The sequence below is a fragment of the Ovis aries genome, chromosome 9 (genome assembly GCF_016772045.2).
Source record: "Ovis aries strain OAR_USU_Benz2616 breed Rambouillet chromosome 9, ARS-UI_Ramb_v3.0, whole genome shotgun sequence".
NCBI lineage: Eukaryota > Metazoa > Chordata > Mammalia > Artiodactyla > Bovidae > Ovis > Ovis aries.
Window position 1 is genome coordinate 50,245,331 of NC_056062.1, and position 17,644 is coordinate 50,262,974.

At 39.7% G+C, this 17,644-nt stretch overlaps 1 protein-coding gene and 1 long non-coding RNA gene across 2 annotated transcripts in view; both read left to right on the forward strand.

The window, feature by feature from the left end:
* LY96 (lymphocyte antigen 96) overlaps positions 1-1,768 on the forward strand; it is a 34,793-nt gene extending 33,025 nt beyond the window's left edge. The window contains exons 4-5 of the mRNA XM_004011745.5: positions 674-726; positions 1,647-1,768. Coding sequence (XP_004011794.3) covers positions 674-726; positions 1,647-1,745 — 152 coding nt within the window. The 3' untranslated portion in view covers positions 1,746-1,768. The remainder of the gene's footprint in view (positions 1-673; positions 727-1,646) is intronic.
* A 545-nt stretch (positions 1,769-2,313) lies between these two features.
* On the forward strand, positions 2,314-15,879 carry LOC132657219 (uncharacterized). Its single transcript, XR_009595068.1, has 2 exons — positions 2,314-13,388; positions 14,708-15,879. It is a non-coding gene; the product is annotated as an uncharacterized LOC132657219 (long non-coding RNA).
* The last annotated feature ends 1,765 nt before the right edge of the window (positions 15,880-17,644 follow it).

Sequence of the window (17,644 nt, forward strand, 5' to 3'; positions counted from 1 at the left end):
TGGGGCCAGGCCCATGGCTATGCATTTCAACAGTGACTGCTCTCCTAGGCTTCTCAGCGGTGGGGTTGAAAGGAGCTTTGATATCCTGGCTGTCTCCCAAAACTCTCCTCCACCTTTAGGAAGATTTTTCTTTATCATTTCCTGCTGAGAAGCAGCAACAATAAACATGCACACATGTAACGTGGGATGAAGCATATTAGCGCTAGCTTGTTCATCATTCATTCATTCATTATTGAGACCAGTGGGCCTTACAAGTTTGTGTCCACTAGGGAATGAGATACAGGCTGATACTGAGAGGGGCTCAGGGTGGCAGAGGAAGCCACAGGGGAATCATAGACAGGGGATAAGATTCGTTACTTCTCTACAATTTTGCTTGGATTACTTTTGCCAGTAGTAAAATTATAAAAGGTATATATCATACTGTGTGTGTGTGCTAAGTAGCTTCAGTCATGTCCGACTCTTTGCAACCTTATGGACTGCAGCCCACCAGGCTGTTCTGTCCATGGGATTCTCCAGGCAAGAATATTGGAGTGGGTTGCCATGCTCTCCTCCAGGGGATCTTCCTGACCCAAGGATTGAACCTGTGTCTCTTACATCTCCTGCATGCATGTCATACTACAAAAAAACAAAATTACCTAATATTGGCCAATAACTTTTTGCATTTTGGTTGCAGAGACTGTGAACACAACAATACAATTCTCCTTCAAGGGAATACGATTTTCTAAGGTATTGTTCAAGTTGTTTTGTACTTCTTTAATCTTTTGTTGTAACAGATGTGTTAAGAATTTGAAAAAAGCAATCCACAACTTCTAAAAATATTGATTCAAGATTAAGATGTTCAAGATTTTTTTTAACTTTTTTTGATTTTGTATATTTTGCTATTTATTCTTTCTGTAGAATATGGAAAAATAGAAAACTTACACCAAAGGAAACCCTTTTTAAAAAAATTAATTTTATTTAATTTTGGCTATGCTGGGTCTTTGTTGCTGTGCAGGCTTTTCTCTAGTTGCAATGAGCGGGGGCTACTGTCTAGTCATAGTGTGTAGGCTTCTCATTTTGGTGGCTTCTCTTGTTGTGGAATATGGGCCCTAAAGCAGGTTTCAGTAGTTGACACCTGTGGGCTTGGGAGCTGTGGCACACGGGTTTAATTGTTCCATGGCATGTGGGATCTTCCTGGACCAAGGATCAAACCCATGTCTCTGGCACTGGCAGGTGGATTCTTTACCACTGTGCCACAAGGGAAGTCCAAGAAAAGTCTTTTTAAATTCCGACATATGTTGCTAAAAGTAATGCAAATGCTCATTGTTAATATGATGAAAATCTTTGGGTGCAAGCATTATTGTGACCATTGTGTGTAGCTCAGTAACTGCCTCCATGAGTAATAATGATGGGCAATTTTAGATATTTGCATTACAAGTGCAATGAAACTTTGTACATTTCACTTTTGGTTAACTATTTTAAAATAAACATTAATAATACATATTTTGTTTCAAATTATCAATATTTCTAATGTTTGAAAATTTTGTAGGCTAGTCTAGAAAACTGAGGAAGTATTAAGTAGCTTTCTGCTAGTAAGACAAAATTCTTATAAAAGTCTTACAAGATAGAAGCATCTAACATTTTATATTACTTGTATTTCATTTTAGGGACAATACAACTGTATTACAGAAGCCATCGAGGGGAACACTGAAGAAAAGCTCTTTTGCTTGAACTTTACTATCATACATTACCCTGATTTCAATTAGAATAAATCAAGTATTTGCTTTTATTTTTCAAAAGTTTTATTCTTCACTTAAAATATTTTTCGCACTGTGTATTTGTTTGCTAGGTCTGCCATAGCAAATACCACAGACCAGGTGGCCTAAACAAGATTTATTTTGTTCTGGAGGCTAGAAATCTGAGATCCAATTGTCAGCCGATTGGGTTCCTTTTGAGGCCTCTCTCCTTGGCTTGTAGATGGCCTTTGTCTCCCTATGTCCTCACGTCATCTTCCCTCTGGGCATGTAACCCTAATCTCTTATAAGGACACCAGCCACTGGCTTAAGGCCTATCCGAGTGACATCATTTTACCTTAACTGTCTCCAAATCTAGTCACCTTCAGAGGTACTGGGGTTAGGGCTTCAGCATGTGAATTATGAGAATTCACACTTCAGCCTGTAGCACACAGGTAATAAAAGTAATCTCTCCAGTTGCTCCTCTTCTCTCAATTTTCTGCATCTGCTTTGGAACAAGTTGCCAGCATTGGTTGCCTGGACTCCTCTGCTGCCTCCTGACTAACCACCCTACACCTGGTCAGGTATCTCAGGTAAGTTATCCTTCACAGAGGCACTTTCAATAATACTTTCAAAATACAGCTCATCATGCACCTGGAAGAAAACAAAAACAAGCTCCTCCTAAGGTTTTTGATCCCATTTGGGATAAAGTTGGAATCTTTTGGAGGGTCTGCTAGTCCCTACCCACCTTTTCCCTCCTCAGCCCCTTTTCCCACCACCCTTCCCTTGCTCTCTGTGTTCCAGAGTGTGCCATACTCCCTCCTGCTCCAGAGCCTTCACCCACACAGTTCCCTCTGCTTCAGTTACATGCATCTACTCTACCTGACCCTTACCCCTTATCAGTAATAGAGGTGGATCTTCATTGGCTCAAATGCTACTTTCTCAGGGAATTCTCATCAGGTAGCGTGCAGCACACCTATTACACTTTTGATACTGGGCAGGGGCAGTCCTGAGTAAAACTGCACAGAAACTGTGTCACATGGAGCCAGGCTTTCAGTCTCCTGTGGCTGTCTTGGTCCCCCAGATCCCTTTCCTCCACCCACCTTTATCTCATCCAGGCAGGGGCCGGCTTACTTTGTGATACGCTTTTGTTGACCTAGGTTACTTCCTTCCAGTTCTTAACACTCCTTTTGTTATCACAGGCAGGGCAGTCAGCTCAGTTTTGCTTACCACTCTTGACTAGCACCTAGCATAGTACTTAAGCTTGAATTTGCTCTGAATCCATGTTTGTTGAATGGTTAAACAAACATTTTCTTCTTATAAAATATTCAAATAATACATTATCTACAGAACAGTATTCATGCAGTCATTTAACAAAAATTTATTGAGCACCTGCTATATGTCAGGCTGGATGCTGGGGGTACAGCATTTAACAACCCAGGTAAGAAATATTCCAGTTCTTATTGAGTTTATATTTTTGTGGGAAGAGACTGGCAACTAAGTTACTTTAGAAGCAAACATGGTGTGCTAAGCACCGTGAACAACAATAAAGCAGGGAAGAGGGTAGAGATGGACGTGGGGAGGTGATATGGTTTTACTTTCAGATAGGGTGGTCAGGAAAGGCCCCACCAAGAAGATGATATTTGAAGGAGATGAGGGAGCAGCCCATGTGGCTTTCTAGAAGTAAAGTCTTTGTAGTTGAGAGAACAGCTGATTTCAAGGGCCCAGGGTTGGAGTGTGTTCTTCCTTGAGGAACAAATGAAGGGCGTGTGGGGAGATACCGTCAGAGAGGTGTGTGTGTTGGGGGTGGTAGGCATGTGCTGTGGAGTTTGATGGGCCATTTTTAGGACTTTGACTGTTGCTCTGAATGAGATGGAAAGTTCCTGGAGGTTTCTTTGAGAGAGAATGACATTGGTTCACATTTTGAAAAGGCAGCTGTCTACTTAGATGTGGGAAAAAACAGGAAGCTTTTTGTGACCATCTAAGTAGGAAGGAGGAGGAAGTTGAGAGGATTTTGAGTAATCTGTGTGAAAGGTGATGGAGGAAGTGATGATAAATGATCTAAGCTGGATATATTCTGAAAGTTGAGTCAACTCCAAAAATACTTCTGCTGATGAGTTGGATGGTAGAGTATGAAACAAAGAGAGGAGTCAGGGATGATTCCAAATAGGATAGAGTTGCCATTACTTGAGATGGGGAAGCCAGGGAGGAGCATGTTTTAGGGGAGAAAAATCAAGAACTTTGTTTTGGACATGTTGAGATGTCTATTAATCCAAGTGGAGACTTTGGGAAGGCAGTGGATAAATGAATTTGAAGTTCAGGAGAGAGTTGGAGATGGAGATGGACATTTGGAAGTTGCCAACATGTAGAGAGAAGGGTTGACAGAGAAAATAAGAGGTCCAAGGATCGAGCCTTGGGGTTCTCCCTCATCGGGGTTGGGGGTGAGGTGTAGCAGAAGTCAGCAGAAGAGAGGGAGTGGTCATGGAAGTAAGAGAAAACCTGGAATGCTAGCCTGTTGGAAGTCAAGTGAAGAAGCTCATTCAATGATTTTGATCTGCTCATCTGTTAAATAAGATGAAGACTGAGTGCTGACTTTTGGATTTTGCAGAGTGGGGGTCTGTGATTTGATAATGTCACCAATAGAGAGTCCCCAAACATTGATTCCAATCTTGTGCCATTTAAATCTGGGGGTCATTATCAAGCTCTTTCTCTCCTTCTTCTTCTTCTTCTTTTTTTTTTTTTTGCCTTTTCATACTGTTAAAACTCAACATTCAAAAAACTAAGATCATGGCATCTGGTCCTATCACCTCATGGCAAATAGATGGGAAAACAATGGAAACAGTGACAGACATTGTTTAGGCTCCAAAATCACTGCAGATGGTAACTGCAGCCATGAAGCTAAAAGACGCTTGCTCCTTGGAAGAAAAGCTATGACCAACCTAGACAGCATATTAAAAAGCAGAGACATTACTTTGCTGACAAAGGTCCATCTAGTCAAAGTTATGGTTTTTCCAGTGGTCATGTATGGATGTGAGAGTTGGACTATGAAGAAAGCTGAGCCCTGAAGAATTGATGCTTTTGAACTGTGGTGTTGGAGAAGACTCTTGAGACTCCCTTGGACTGCAAGGAAATCCAATGAGTCCATCCTAAAGGAAATCAGTCCTGAATATTCACTGGAAGGACTGATGCTGAGCTGAAGCTGAAGCTGCAATACTTGGGCTGCCTGATGCAAAGAAGTGACTCATTGGAAAAGACCCTGATGCTGGGAAAGATTGAAGGCAGGAGGAGAAGGGGATGACAGAGGATGAGATAGTTGGATGGCATTGGTTGATCGGACTCATATCCGACTTGTTGGACATGAGTTTGAGTAAGCTCTGGGAGTTGGTGATGGACAGGGAAGCCTGGTGTGCTGCAGTCCATGGGGTCGCAAAGAGTTGGACATGACTGAGGGACTGAACTGAACTGATTATGCTCTCTGGTGCCCTGTGTAATCCCCAGTCACCAAGGTTTGAGGTAGGAGGGCAGGTCTTTACCTACCTCTATTTCATCCCTTAAGGGGAGGGGCTTGGGGATGAGGGTCAGAGCACAGCTTCCTCTAAAACCACTTCCACAAATCTTCCCCTTTAAGATCCTTCCTTGCCAGAAAGATTCCTTGACCTTTTTAATACTTGAGGTAAATTCTTTGCATCCTTGATGTAAATATTTTTTATGTACTTCATGTGTGATAGCTCTTTCTGTGACTCTTCAACTCTTGAGAGGATTCCAGAGCTGCGAAATGGGTTATCAGATATTCCCCACTCCCCGATGCTGCCTGGTGTATGCTGTAGTCCTGGCTCCATGGATCCTGATTTGCTAGATCAGCTAGTGTGGGGTGATCTCCAGGGAATTATTGGTCCATTTGGGCACTTGACTAAAGTTGGCTCAGTCAGACTACAGGGAAGAACTAAAATTCCTCATCTGTCTCAGTGGATATAAACCAGGGGGATGTTGCCTCCATTTGTGCTGACAATCATCTGATGACCATAAGGGGAACCTGACTTTGGATGAAGCCAATACTTTGGACAGAAGAATAGAGAATTAGAAAGGACCTGAAACTCTGCAGACACTTGAGTCGTTGGATTAACTAAGCCAGACCCAGCCTACCTTTGAATAGTCCTGCTGTTGGTTTAGTGAGTTGGAATCAGAACTCTATTACTTGCAGCTGAAACCATTCTAGTTGATTTACAGCTACAGGGTCTGACTCATCCTGGAAGTCAGCCTAATTTCAGATTTTATCCCTCCCTTTGTTCCCTTCTGGCTTTCTCCATTGTTTTATTTTTTAAATTTTATTTTTAGAATTAATTTTTAAAAACTGAGGTGGTCATTGACTTATAACATTATATATTTCATGTGTTCAACATTATATGTCTGCTTCTGTATACCCTACAGTCTGCTCTTAACCAAAGATTTAGTTTCCATCTGTGTGAATATGGATAACCCCCTTTACCATTTCACCCTCCCCTCCTCTCCCCTTCTGGTAACCACTACTCTGTTCTCTGTATCTACAGTTTGTTTTCGTTTTTCTCATGGCTTTAATCCTTCCATTGGTGACACTGTGTGGCAACTTACCTATTATGCATAGCGGGCACAATGCCTAGGCCTTCAAAAATGTTTTAAAATTTTAATTTCCCTTAAAATAAGAATTTTAAAAATGGGTATAATAACAATGAATATATAATAATGAATCTAGTCCCGGTTATATTCATCTTTATGCCAAGGCAGTTTTAAAATATACTTTTTAATACATGTATTTTTTATGCAGAATGGGGGCCCGTGAAAACAAAAGCACTAGGATCCAAGAAAGTCACAATGTGGCTCCGGTGTGTGGTTACTACATTCTCTGCTTTGGGGACTTTTGCTAATATTAGAAGGTTGCTAGGTGAATCGACTTCTTCAGTATTTAGTTAATGCCTCCTATTTTCCAGGCACTGTGCTTGGCTTTAAAGATACACATGGAAACAAAACAAATAAGAATGGTTCTTCTCGTCACAGTTTTTGATCTAGTAGGAAAATCTTACAACAGAACAAGTGACTATTGTAAAATATGATGCGGGGGTCATTGCTGGAGGGGAAGTATAGGGTGATAGGGCAAGAAACAAGAGGAGAACTGAATCTAGTCGAGGGGATAGGAAAAGGTCTCCTGGAGGCAGTGACTTGGAGGCTGAGAGTTGGAAGTTGTTTGAAATTAAAGTGCTATATTCCAGGCATAGGAAAGAGAAGTGACAGGGTTTAGAAGTGAGGAAGATTCAGCATATTCAAGATGTTGAGAATGTTTAATGATATGACCAGCTAATAGTTCCTGATGCTTATCATGCCAGATGGTGGCCACTTTCATAGACATTTTGCAAGTAAAAAAGCATTAATCCTCACAGCAATCTAAGAGATAGTTATTAGTATTATCCCCATTTTACAAATCGGAAAGATAGAGAAGCAGCACAGAAATTAGTGTAACTTATGCAAGGTTGTATACCTAGTAAGTGGCAGAACTGGGGTTGGGTCCTGACAGTCTGGCTCCAGGTTTAGGCTTCTCATCTTCTTTTCAGGTGCAGCTGGGAGGTAAAAGGTAAAAAAGAGAATTGTTGGAGGTGAGGCAGGAGAAAGCACTGCACTGCTGGGCTGTCATACTCCTGACCCCCATCCCTGAGCAGGAGCCCTGCTCCTTCATGACCTCCATGTTTGTCTCACCACATCCATCACATCTTCTCTCCTGGGCCATTGCAATCACCCTCTTAATTGACATCTACTATTCTACTCTTGTCTCTCATTCCCCAAACCCTCCAATGGACCATCTAGTCATCCTTCGAATGAAACCCTTCCATATGGCCCATAAGACCTGACATCATCTTGTCTCCAAGTCCACCCTTCCAACTTCATGGCCTACTTCTTTCGGCATCTTTCATTTAATTCTGGCCACATGATTTCTTTTCTTTTCCTCCAAAATGTTTAACACATTTAAATCTCAGATCTTTTCAATCATCCTCCCTTGAGCATGGAATGTCTACCAAATAGTCACATAATTTATTCATTTTTTCATTCAATTTTCTGCTCAAATTTAACTTCTTCAGAGATGCTTTCCCTGATCAGTCTATATAATATTGAACTCACTTTCTGCTACCTTCTCTAGATTACACAGCATATAATATTTATTCACTAGTTTATCTAATGTATTTACTAGTTTATTTACTAGTTTATCTGATTCTGCCACTAAAATATACTCACTGAGGGCAGGAATTTTGTTTTGGTTATTGTTCTATGCTCTGGGCTTATAGAACCTAATAACGCAGGAGCAATTCTATCTTGCTTCATTCTCTCCTAGGCTAAGACAGACACAGAAGGTGTCAGATAGGAAGCAGCATCTTTCAAGCTCTATGAAAGTCACATGCTAATAACTGTGCAGCTGACAACTAGGAGCCTGAGTTTCTGATACTGTTATGGAGTTGGATGTCATAGCAGCTCTAGACTGCCCACTCCTGTCTTCTGGTTTTGAAGACCTTAGTTGGGTTCCTCTTAAATGTAGCCAGGCTTCCCTGGTGGCTCAGCTGGTGAAGAATCTGCCTGCAATGCAGGAAACCTGGGTTGGGAAGATCCCCTGGAGAAGGGAATGGCTACTTCACTCCAGTATTCTGGCCTGGAGAATTCCATGGCCATGGAATAGTCCATGGGGTCACAAAGCGGACACAACTGAATGACTTTCACTTTCACTTACATGTAGCCAAACCCAAACACAGTCTTAACATATGCAGAAACTGCTTATTATAAGGGCATAAGGAGAAGAATTCAAAGACCACTGAGTTGTCAAGCTTGTGTGATGAGGGAGAATCACAGTGCCCCAAACATAAATAGGACAGTCTAAGAGAGGAGCTAATTTTAATGGACTGATAAGGGATAATATATATAAAATCCCTTACTAGTCCATTGCATATTTATTTTAAACATATATATATATATATATATATATATATATATATATATATAAAATCATTAGCTGTCTTTCAGTTTAAGTTATGGATGCTGGGGAGTCACCTTGATTTTACAGCTCATTTACAAACCTCTCTTGCAGCATGGATGATAACTTTGGAGAGAAATGTCCAGCTAATTGGATTGTAATGTCTTGGTAAGAACACCATGTTCTGGGAGCACAATTCTTTGTTTTACAGGTGAAATAACCCTTCAATTTCTTCAGTAAATCAGACTTCATCAATATTAGTTGGGATCCAAGTTTGGCTCCTGGGGCAAAGACCCTATGTAACAGTGACTTTAGTCAGATAGAAGCTTATTTCTCTCTCATCTAGGACCGATGTAGCACCCTGATGACCCAGGAACCATCCAGCTGGCACTGGATGGTCTGAATGGTCTAAACAGCTATTCACTATATCTGTGAACCAGATAGCACCTTTCCAGTAGCAATGTCATTTAAAAGACAATTTTGTAAGGTCATCAGACATCACTTTTTTTGCTATTTCATTGCTCATAAAAAGTAAATGACTTGTAAGAACATTGCTTAGATATTGACTTTTTATTCTTTCTCTTGGAGTCATTTAGGATTTTCAGTATAATTGTTCTTTGAATTTCTTCATTGTGTTTTATACTATCCTAATTGGCTTAGCTGGGCTTCCCAGGTGGCTTAGTGGTAAGGAATCCACCTGCCAATGCAGGAGAGGCAGGTTTGATCCCTGGGTTGGGAAGATCCATGTGATAATGAAATGGCAACCTACTCAAATATTCTTGCCTGGGAAATCTCATGGACAGAGGAGCCTCGTAGGCTACAGTCCACGGGGTCACAAAAGAGTCGGACATAACTTAGCTGCTAAACAACAACAAGCTGGCTTAGTTGGTCTCAGATTTCAATTTGTCCCATATGTCCCATGATTAATAAAAGTTTATGAGGCTGAACTTTTCCCTGCCCTTGAACTGTTTTATGAGCTCGTATTTCTCCTACTAATCTTCTCCCTTGCCCCCTTCAACTGATTGGTTTCATTTTCCAATGAATTCCTCAATTGAGTTTTATAAGAATTGTTCCTGGGGATTTCCACGTTGCCTGTGAAAGAGTAAATTTCATTTGTAAAGTTATAAAGTAACCTGAAGCTATTACATTGTGCTAGCTTTCTGATGTTATTTTAAAAGATGCTCTTGGTTCTTCTTAATTTTCATCTCTTCTCCAGTGCATAAATGTAATTGTTTTTAGAAACTTCTTGATCTACAAACATAATTCAAGGAAATACTGAAGATGACAATTCTTTTATTTTGATTAATTTATGACAGCATTGTAACTTTTATGGTGTTGTCTTAAAAAATAATCACAACCTAAAATTTGAGAGATATGTTTTATTTGGTGGGAATTTTTAGGACTTTAAGTGTGGGGGAATTAAAATCCTAAAAGCATCTCAAGTAACCCTGAGTGAAATGCTCAGAGGAAGTGAGGGGAGGAGCCAGGTTATATGGAAGTTTTGCAACAAAGGGCAAGTAGTCTGAACATTGAAAGATTATTGTTAATTAAAGAAAACCGTATATTCCAGGGATTCCCTGGTGGCTCAGATGGTAAAGAATCTGCCTGCAATGCGGGAGATCAGGGTTCGATCCCTGGGTCGGGAAGATCCCCTGAAGAAGGAAATGGCAACCCACTCCAGTATTCTTGCCTGGAAAATCCCATGGACAGGCAAGCCTGCTAAGCCACAGTCCATGAGGTCGCAAAGAGTTGGACACGATTGAGCGACTTCGCTTTCATTTCATTTCATATATCCCAGTTTAAAAAATATAGTGCTTTTCTAAGTATGGCAAGAGGCAAGCTTCTGGGCTTACCAAAATCATTTCTTTCATACACATTTCAGCTATCCTGGGGCTAGTATCCTGTGCTCCCTTTGGAACTCCCTTGGGTTCACTGTTGGGGGTGGCTGCAATCTGATGGCTGTTAGACTGCAGATATTTTTCTCCTTCCTGAGTGCTCTTGGGCTCATATTGGAGGGCTGAAATCGCTGATGACTCTGACATTCTTATTTACTGATATGGCAGGAAATATTTCATTTCTCAATGGAAAGTCTCACAGTTTGTGGAAGTAACCTTTCCCTCACTGTTGATTTCCTTTAGGATTAAGAAAAGACCATGATCATAATGGTTAATTTGTATGGCCCTGAGCACCTGAGGTTAGGAGATTTACATGGATTACTTTGCCTCATTTCAAATAAGCCAGAAGGCCCAGGTTAACAAAAGCCAGGAGAGGCTTAGATGGTGGTTACCTTACGCAAGGTTGATCTCTTGAGGTAGGTCAGAAGATTCAGGTCAGTCTCACAAGTCCTCCTGCAGAGCTGCATTAATATAAACCTCTCCTGATATTACTTTAAGATGAGCCTAGTTAGAAGGTTTTAGATGACCTATTTGCTATATTTAATTTAAATTGTTCTTCATAAGGAATTGTCAAATTTCAAAAAACAACAGGTGGAATGTTCTGTGAAATGATTCTATAATTGAAAGATAGTAATTCTTTTTACAGTTAGAATTTCTCTTTAGAGTAAAAAAAAACAAAAAAAAATGTAAGCCTCTTTATTGCAAAATATTGTGTATCATTGTAATAGTTTCACAGTTCATAAATGCAAAAAGCAAGTGAAATTTCTCTTTTTGTTTCTTTCTCTTCACCGCTTCCCCAAAACTATTTTTACAGTTTAGTGGGTAACATTTTAGACTTTAGTTTTATATGTATATTACTGTATGCAAACTATTTTTATATTGTTGTTCAGTTGCTAAGTCATGTCCTACTCTTTGTGACCCTATGGACTGCAGCATGCCGGGATTCCCTGTCCTTCAGTTTTCTCATGGAGTTTGCTCAAATTCATGTCCATTGCATCAGTGATGCTATCTAACCATCTCATCCTCTGTCATCCTTGTCTCCTCCTGCCCTCAATCTTTCTCAGCATCAGGGTCTTTTCCAGTGAGTCAGCTCTTTGCCTCAGGTGGCCAAAATTTTGGAGCTTCAACTTCAGCATCAGTACTTCCAATGAATATTCAGGCTTATATACATATATATATATATATATATATATATATATATATATGTATACAAACATTCAGGCTTCCCTTGTGGCTCAGCTGGTAAAGAATCCGCCTGCAATGCAGGATATCTGGGTTCAATCTTTGGGTTGGGATCCCCAGATCCCCTAGAGAAGGGAAAGGCTACGCACTCCAGTATTCTGACTTATAGAATTCCATGGACTGTGTAATCAGTCCATGGGGTCACAAAGAGTCGGACATGACTGAGCAACTTTCACTATATAAACATGCACATTTTAAAATATGAGATTACTTACATATGTTTTTCAATTTGAATCTGGTAATATTTCCAAGTCAGTGTATATAGAGAGCTACCTCATTATTTTTAATGGTTGCATAAGTTTCTATTGTTTGGATGTATCATAATCTAGTTACCCATTTCCCTAGAGATTCAATAGTATAGGACATAGCATAGATGTATATAGCAGGAGCAGCAGACCATAGTGGTAAACCCTATACAAATTATAATCTCATTTAATTCTCATAGAATCCCAAGAGGTAGATTGTCTTCATTTTATAGGTGAGTAAACTGTGTTTAGTGAAGTTAAGTAACTTGCCTAGGGTTGCACAGTAAATGGAAGATCCAGGACTTAATCTCTGTATTGTAAATCTCGCAAATCTGTGTTGTGTTGCCTATCATTTTGGTAGGTTTATGAATATTTTAGATTTTTTTGTTTTGTATTTTTCTGCACATAGTTTTCTATAATAAGTATGTATTGTTACCATATGTAAATTTAGATAGCCAGTGGAAATTTACTGTATGATGCAGGTGATGTCAGCGAGGCAGCAGTGAGTAACAGAATAAAACAAGTTCTTAATTCTCAGCTCAGAAATTGGACCTGGGCAGCCTGGATGAGAACCAGATATCCTAACCACCAGACCAGCAAGGGCTAGAGGCTAGAAGTTATTTTTCCCTGGATCTCTGCCCCCAGTGAAGAGTGCATTTATCACAGAAGTAGAAACTGTAAATGCAGGTGCAAAGTTTATTATTAGAGATGTAGCACAACAACAAGTGGAAAAGCATACAAAGAAATGGTTTGTTTAGCTAAGATAAAAGCAAGGCAGAGATGCACACCCAGAGAGAAAGAGTGTGGGCATCTCCCCGAGTGAGGAGGAGTATAGTGAAGAAGCGGCTAAGTCATTCATGCGAGGTCAGTTCTTCTGGGTCTTTGGCTTCCTTCAGGCCAATTATCTGGTTTCTTTTTCCACATCTGACCTACCCTGGGACCCTCCCCTGGTTGTACATGCACCTTTCAGCCAGGATGGATCTCAAAGTAAAGGCTTCTGGGAAGAGCAAGGCTCATTATGTCCTGGTGTTATCCCTTGACTTTTTGACCCACAAGGAGCCTTTCTGCGCATGTGTAGTGTCTCCCTTGTCCCAAAAGGGGAGGAGATCTCTTAATCCTTTACTCAAACAGCATTTTGCCTCTCTTTGTCCTTGCCATGACTATTACATTAAGGTGTTTACAAGAGACAAACACTGGCTATTTACCTGGTTTTTGTTGTTACTTCCATTTCAGAGGGCAAACAGGAGGCTGATTGTAAATGCCTTAACTAGAGCCCACCTATCTCTTGTCTCAAGAAACGATAACAGTTGTAAGTATCCAGGGTGAAGCCCATTTCTTTGTGCCCCATGAAATGTAAACAGGAGGCCAGTTGTATGTATCTACTACATCACAGGGAGCTCTGTGATAATTTAGAGGGGTGGGATGGGGTGGGAGGTAGAAGAGAGGCTAAAGAAGAAGGGGACATACATACACCTATGGCCGATTCATGTCGATATATGGCAGAAACCAACACAATATTATAAAGCAATTATCCTCCAATTAAATAAAAATTTAAAAGTATGTATTGATGCTTACATTCAGATAAAAATGACATTAAAAAGACTGTTCCATTAAGAAGCACCTAAGCCCACTGACTTATTTTAAATTTAAGGAACACTTAGGCACTCCCAGTCAAAAGCAGTGAAAATTAGAAACAATATTACAATCATTATGGATAATGCTTGCAGTAAATCATGGCACTGTTTATATAGATTATACAGCATTTTAAAAGAATGAGATTGATGTAGATATAGATGTACTAATATGGATAAATCTCCAAGAAATATTAATGAATTAAGTTAAGCTGCAAAATTTATCCTGAAATTATATGGTATATTAACAGTTCCTGAGTAGCCAAAATAATTTTGAAATAGAACAAAACTGGAGGACTCCACACTTCCTTATTTCTAAATGATTTAAAAGCTAGAGTAATAAAAACAGTGTGGTACTGGCATAAAGATGGATAAATCAACCAGTAGAACAGAATAAAAAGCCCAGAAATAAATCTTTGTCTATACAGTCAAATGACCTTCAATGAGGATGCCAAAACTACTTAAAGAGGAAAGGACAGGATGTCCACATGTGAAAGAATGAAACTAGATCCATACCTTATACCATAGACAAAAATTAAAAATGGATTAAAGAACTATATGCAAAATCTAGAACTATAAACTCCCAGAAGAAAACATAGAAGCAAAACTTCATTACTTTGGACTTGGCAATGATTTTTTGGATAAGATGCCAAACACATAAGCAACAAAAGAAATAACAGAAAAATGGGATAATCTTAAAAACCTTTGTGCACCAAAAGACACAGTCAATAGGCTGAAAAGGTATCCTATGAATGGGAGGGACTATTTGCAAATAATATTTCTGACAAGGGGTTAATATTCAGAATATGTAAAGTACTGTTGTTGCTGTTGTTGTTAGTCACTCAGTTGTATCTGACTCTGCAACCCCATGGACTGTAGCCCACTAGGCTCCTCAGTCCATGGAATTCTCCAGGAAGAATACTAGAGTGGATTGCCATTTCCTTCTCCAGGGAATCTTCCCGACCCATGCACTGAAAATGCATCTCCTGCATTGCAGGTGGATTCTTTACCACTGAGCTACCTGGGAAACCCATATAAAGTACTCCCTCCTACAATTCAGCAACGAAAACTCCATCAATCTGATTTAAAAATGGGCAGCGGATTTGAATATTTCCCTAAAGATGACATACAAATAGCCACAAGCATATGAAAAGATGGTCAACATCATTACATCAGAGAATGTAAGTCAAAACCACAATGAGATAACACCTCACACCCACTAGGATGGCTACTACCAAAAAAAATGTGTTATTTGTGAAATTATTTGTGAGTGTGAAGAAACTGGAATCCTATTGCATTTTTCGTGGAATTATAAAATGGTAACAACTACTATGGAAAAAAGTAAAGACGTTCCTAAAAAATTAAATATAGAACTATCATATAATCCAGCAATCCTGCTTCTGGGTATGTATCCAAAAGAAATGAAAGCAGAGTCTCAAAGAGAATATTTGCACACCTATATTCAGAGCAACATTATTCATAATAGTCAAGAGGTGAAAGCAACGCAAATGTTCAATGGATGAATGGAGAAGCAAAATGTGGTATGTACATACAAAGAAATGTGATTCAACTTTAAAAAGGAAGGAAATCCTGCCAGGTGCTATAACGTGAATGAACCTTGAGACATGCTATGTGAAATAAACCCATCACAAAAAGACAAATGCTATATGATTCCATTTATATGATGTATCTAAAGTAAAATCCAGGGAATTGGTGGTTACCAGTAATTTGGCAAAGGGAAAAAGAGAATTGTTTAATGTGTATATTTTCAGTTGTGTAAGATGAAAAAGTTCTGAAGAACTGTTTCGCAACAATGTGAATATACCCAACTGTACACTTAAAAGTGTTTAAGATGATAAGTTTTATGTTTTGTGTCTTATACCACAATAAAAATTTTTAACCAAAACATTAAAAATTTTGTGGCTTATAAATATATATGCAAATGCAAAAATAGTAAAACTAGTATTTATTTAGTACACTGTAATTTAAAACATTGGAAACAGTGTTAGTATTCTACTTCTTTGTAAAAGATGTTTAAGCTGCAGACAGACATATACAGTATGATACATTAAAAAAAGTAAAAGAAAAAACCTACCAAGTATACAGTATGCTTTTTACAGGGACATATATTTATTTGTTTAAGTTTTTATTAAATTTGTTGCAATATCACTTCTGTTTTATGTTTTGGTTTTTTGGTTGCAAGGCATATGGAATATTATTTCTCCAACCAGGGACTGAACCCACATCCCCTGCATTGGAAGGTGAAATCTTATTCACTGGACCACCAGGAAAGTCCCAGGGATGTATATTTATATAGAGAGACATTAGATAAACAGGAAGGATATACATCAAATTGATCACAGTAATCATTGTTGGGCAAAAGAAAATGGGTCCAGATTGTGGGTGATGGTTCAGTTCAGTTGCTCAGCTGTGTCCAACTCTTTGCGACCCCATGGACTGCAGCACACCAGACTTCCCTGTCCATCACCAACTCCTGGAGCTTGTTCAAACTCATGTCCATTGAGTTGGTGATTCCATCCAACCTTCTCATCCTCTGTCATCCCCTTCTCCTCCTGCCTCAAAACCTTTCCCAACATCAGGGTCTTTTCCAATGAGTCAGTCCTTTGCATCAGGTGGAGCTTCAGCTTTAGCATCAGTCCTTTCAATGAATATTCAGGACTGATTTCCTTTAGGATTGACTGGTTGGATCTCCTTGCAGTCCAAGGGACTCTCAAGGGTCTTCTCCAAAACCACAGTTCAAAAACATAATTCTTTGGTGCTCAGCTTTCTTTATGGTTCAACTCTCACATCCATACTTGACTACTGGAAAAACCATAGCTTTGACTAAATAGACCTTTGTTGGCAAAGTAATGTCTCTGCTTTTGAATATGTTGTCTAGGTTGGTCATAACTTTTCTTCCAAGGAACGAGTGTCTTTTACTTTCATGGCTGCAGTCACCATCTGAAGTGATTTTGGAGCCTAAGAAAAGAAAGTCTGTCACTGTTTCCCCATCTATTTGCTATGAGGTGATGGGACCAGATACCATGATCTTCGTTTTTTGAATGTTGAGTTTTAAGCCAGCTTTTTCACTCTCCTCTTTCACCTTCATCAAGAGGCTCTTTAGTTCCTCTTTGCTTTCTGCCGTAAGGGTGGTGTCATCTGCATATCTGAGGTTATTGATATTTCTCCCGGCAATCTAGATTCCAGCTTGTGCTTCATGCAGTCCAGGATTTCACATGATGTGCTCTGCATATAAGTTAAATAAGCAGGGTGACAATATACAACCTTGATGTACTCCTTTCCCAATTTAGAACCAGTCCATTGTTCCATGTCCAGTCCTAACTGTTGTTTCTTGACCTAAATACAGATTTCTCAGGAGGCAGGTAAGGTGGTCTGGCATTTCCATCTCTTTAAGAATGTTTCACAGTTTGTTGTGATCCACATAAAAGGGTGCTTCAAGTTTTTTGAATCAATTCATGAATTACATATGTTAAAAAGCCTATAAAGATATATAACAATGTTCATGCTCACTTGTAAGGAAAACTGAAGTTAAAACTGTTGCAGAAAGGGGGACTCCTTCCAGGGCCCGAAACTGGGCTCTTATCCAACATTCAGAAATGAATTGTCCACAGAGACACATGTGCTGACAAAGCAAGAGATTTTATTGGGAAAGGGCGCCAGGGCAGAGAGCAGTAGGTTAAGGGAACCCAGGAGAACTGTTGTTAGGGTAGGCACACTGATTGAAACCACCCACCCTGTCCAGGCACTATAGTAACCACTTGCATGAGTTGTTTTAAGGCAGGAGATCCTGGTAAGGAACACAGAACTAATAAGCCACTACCAACCGGGAGAGTTCAGGAAGGGTCAAAAGGAGACAGCACATGTCCAACCACCTCCCAGAATCCTTCTTGCTGACATCCATCTTGGCTGATCA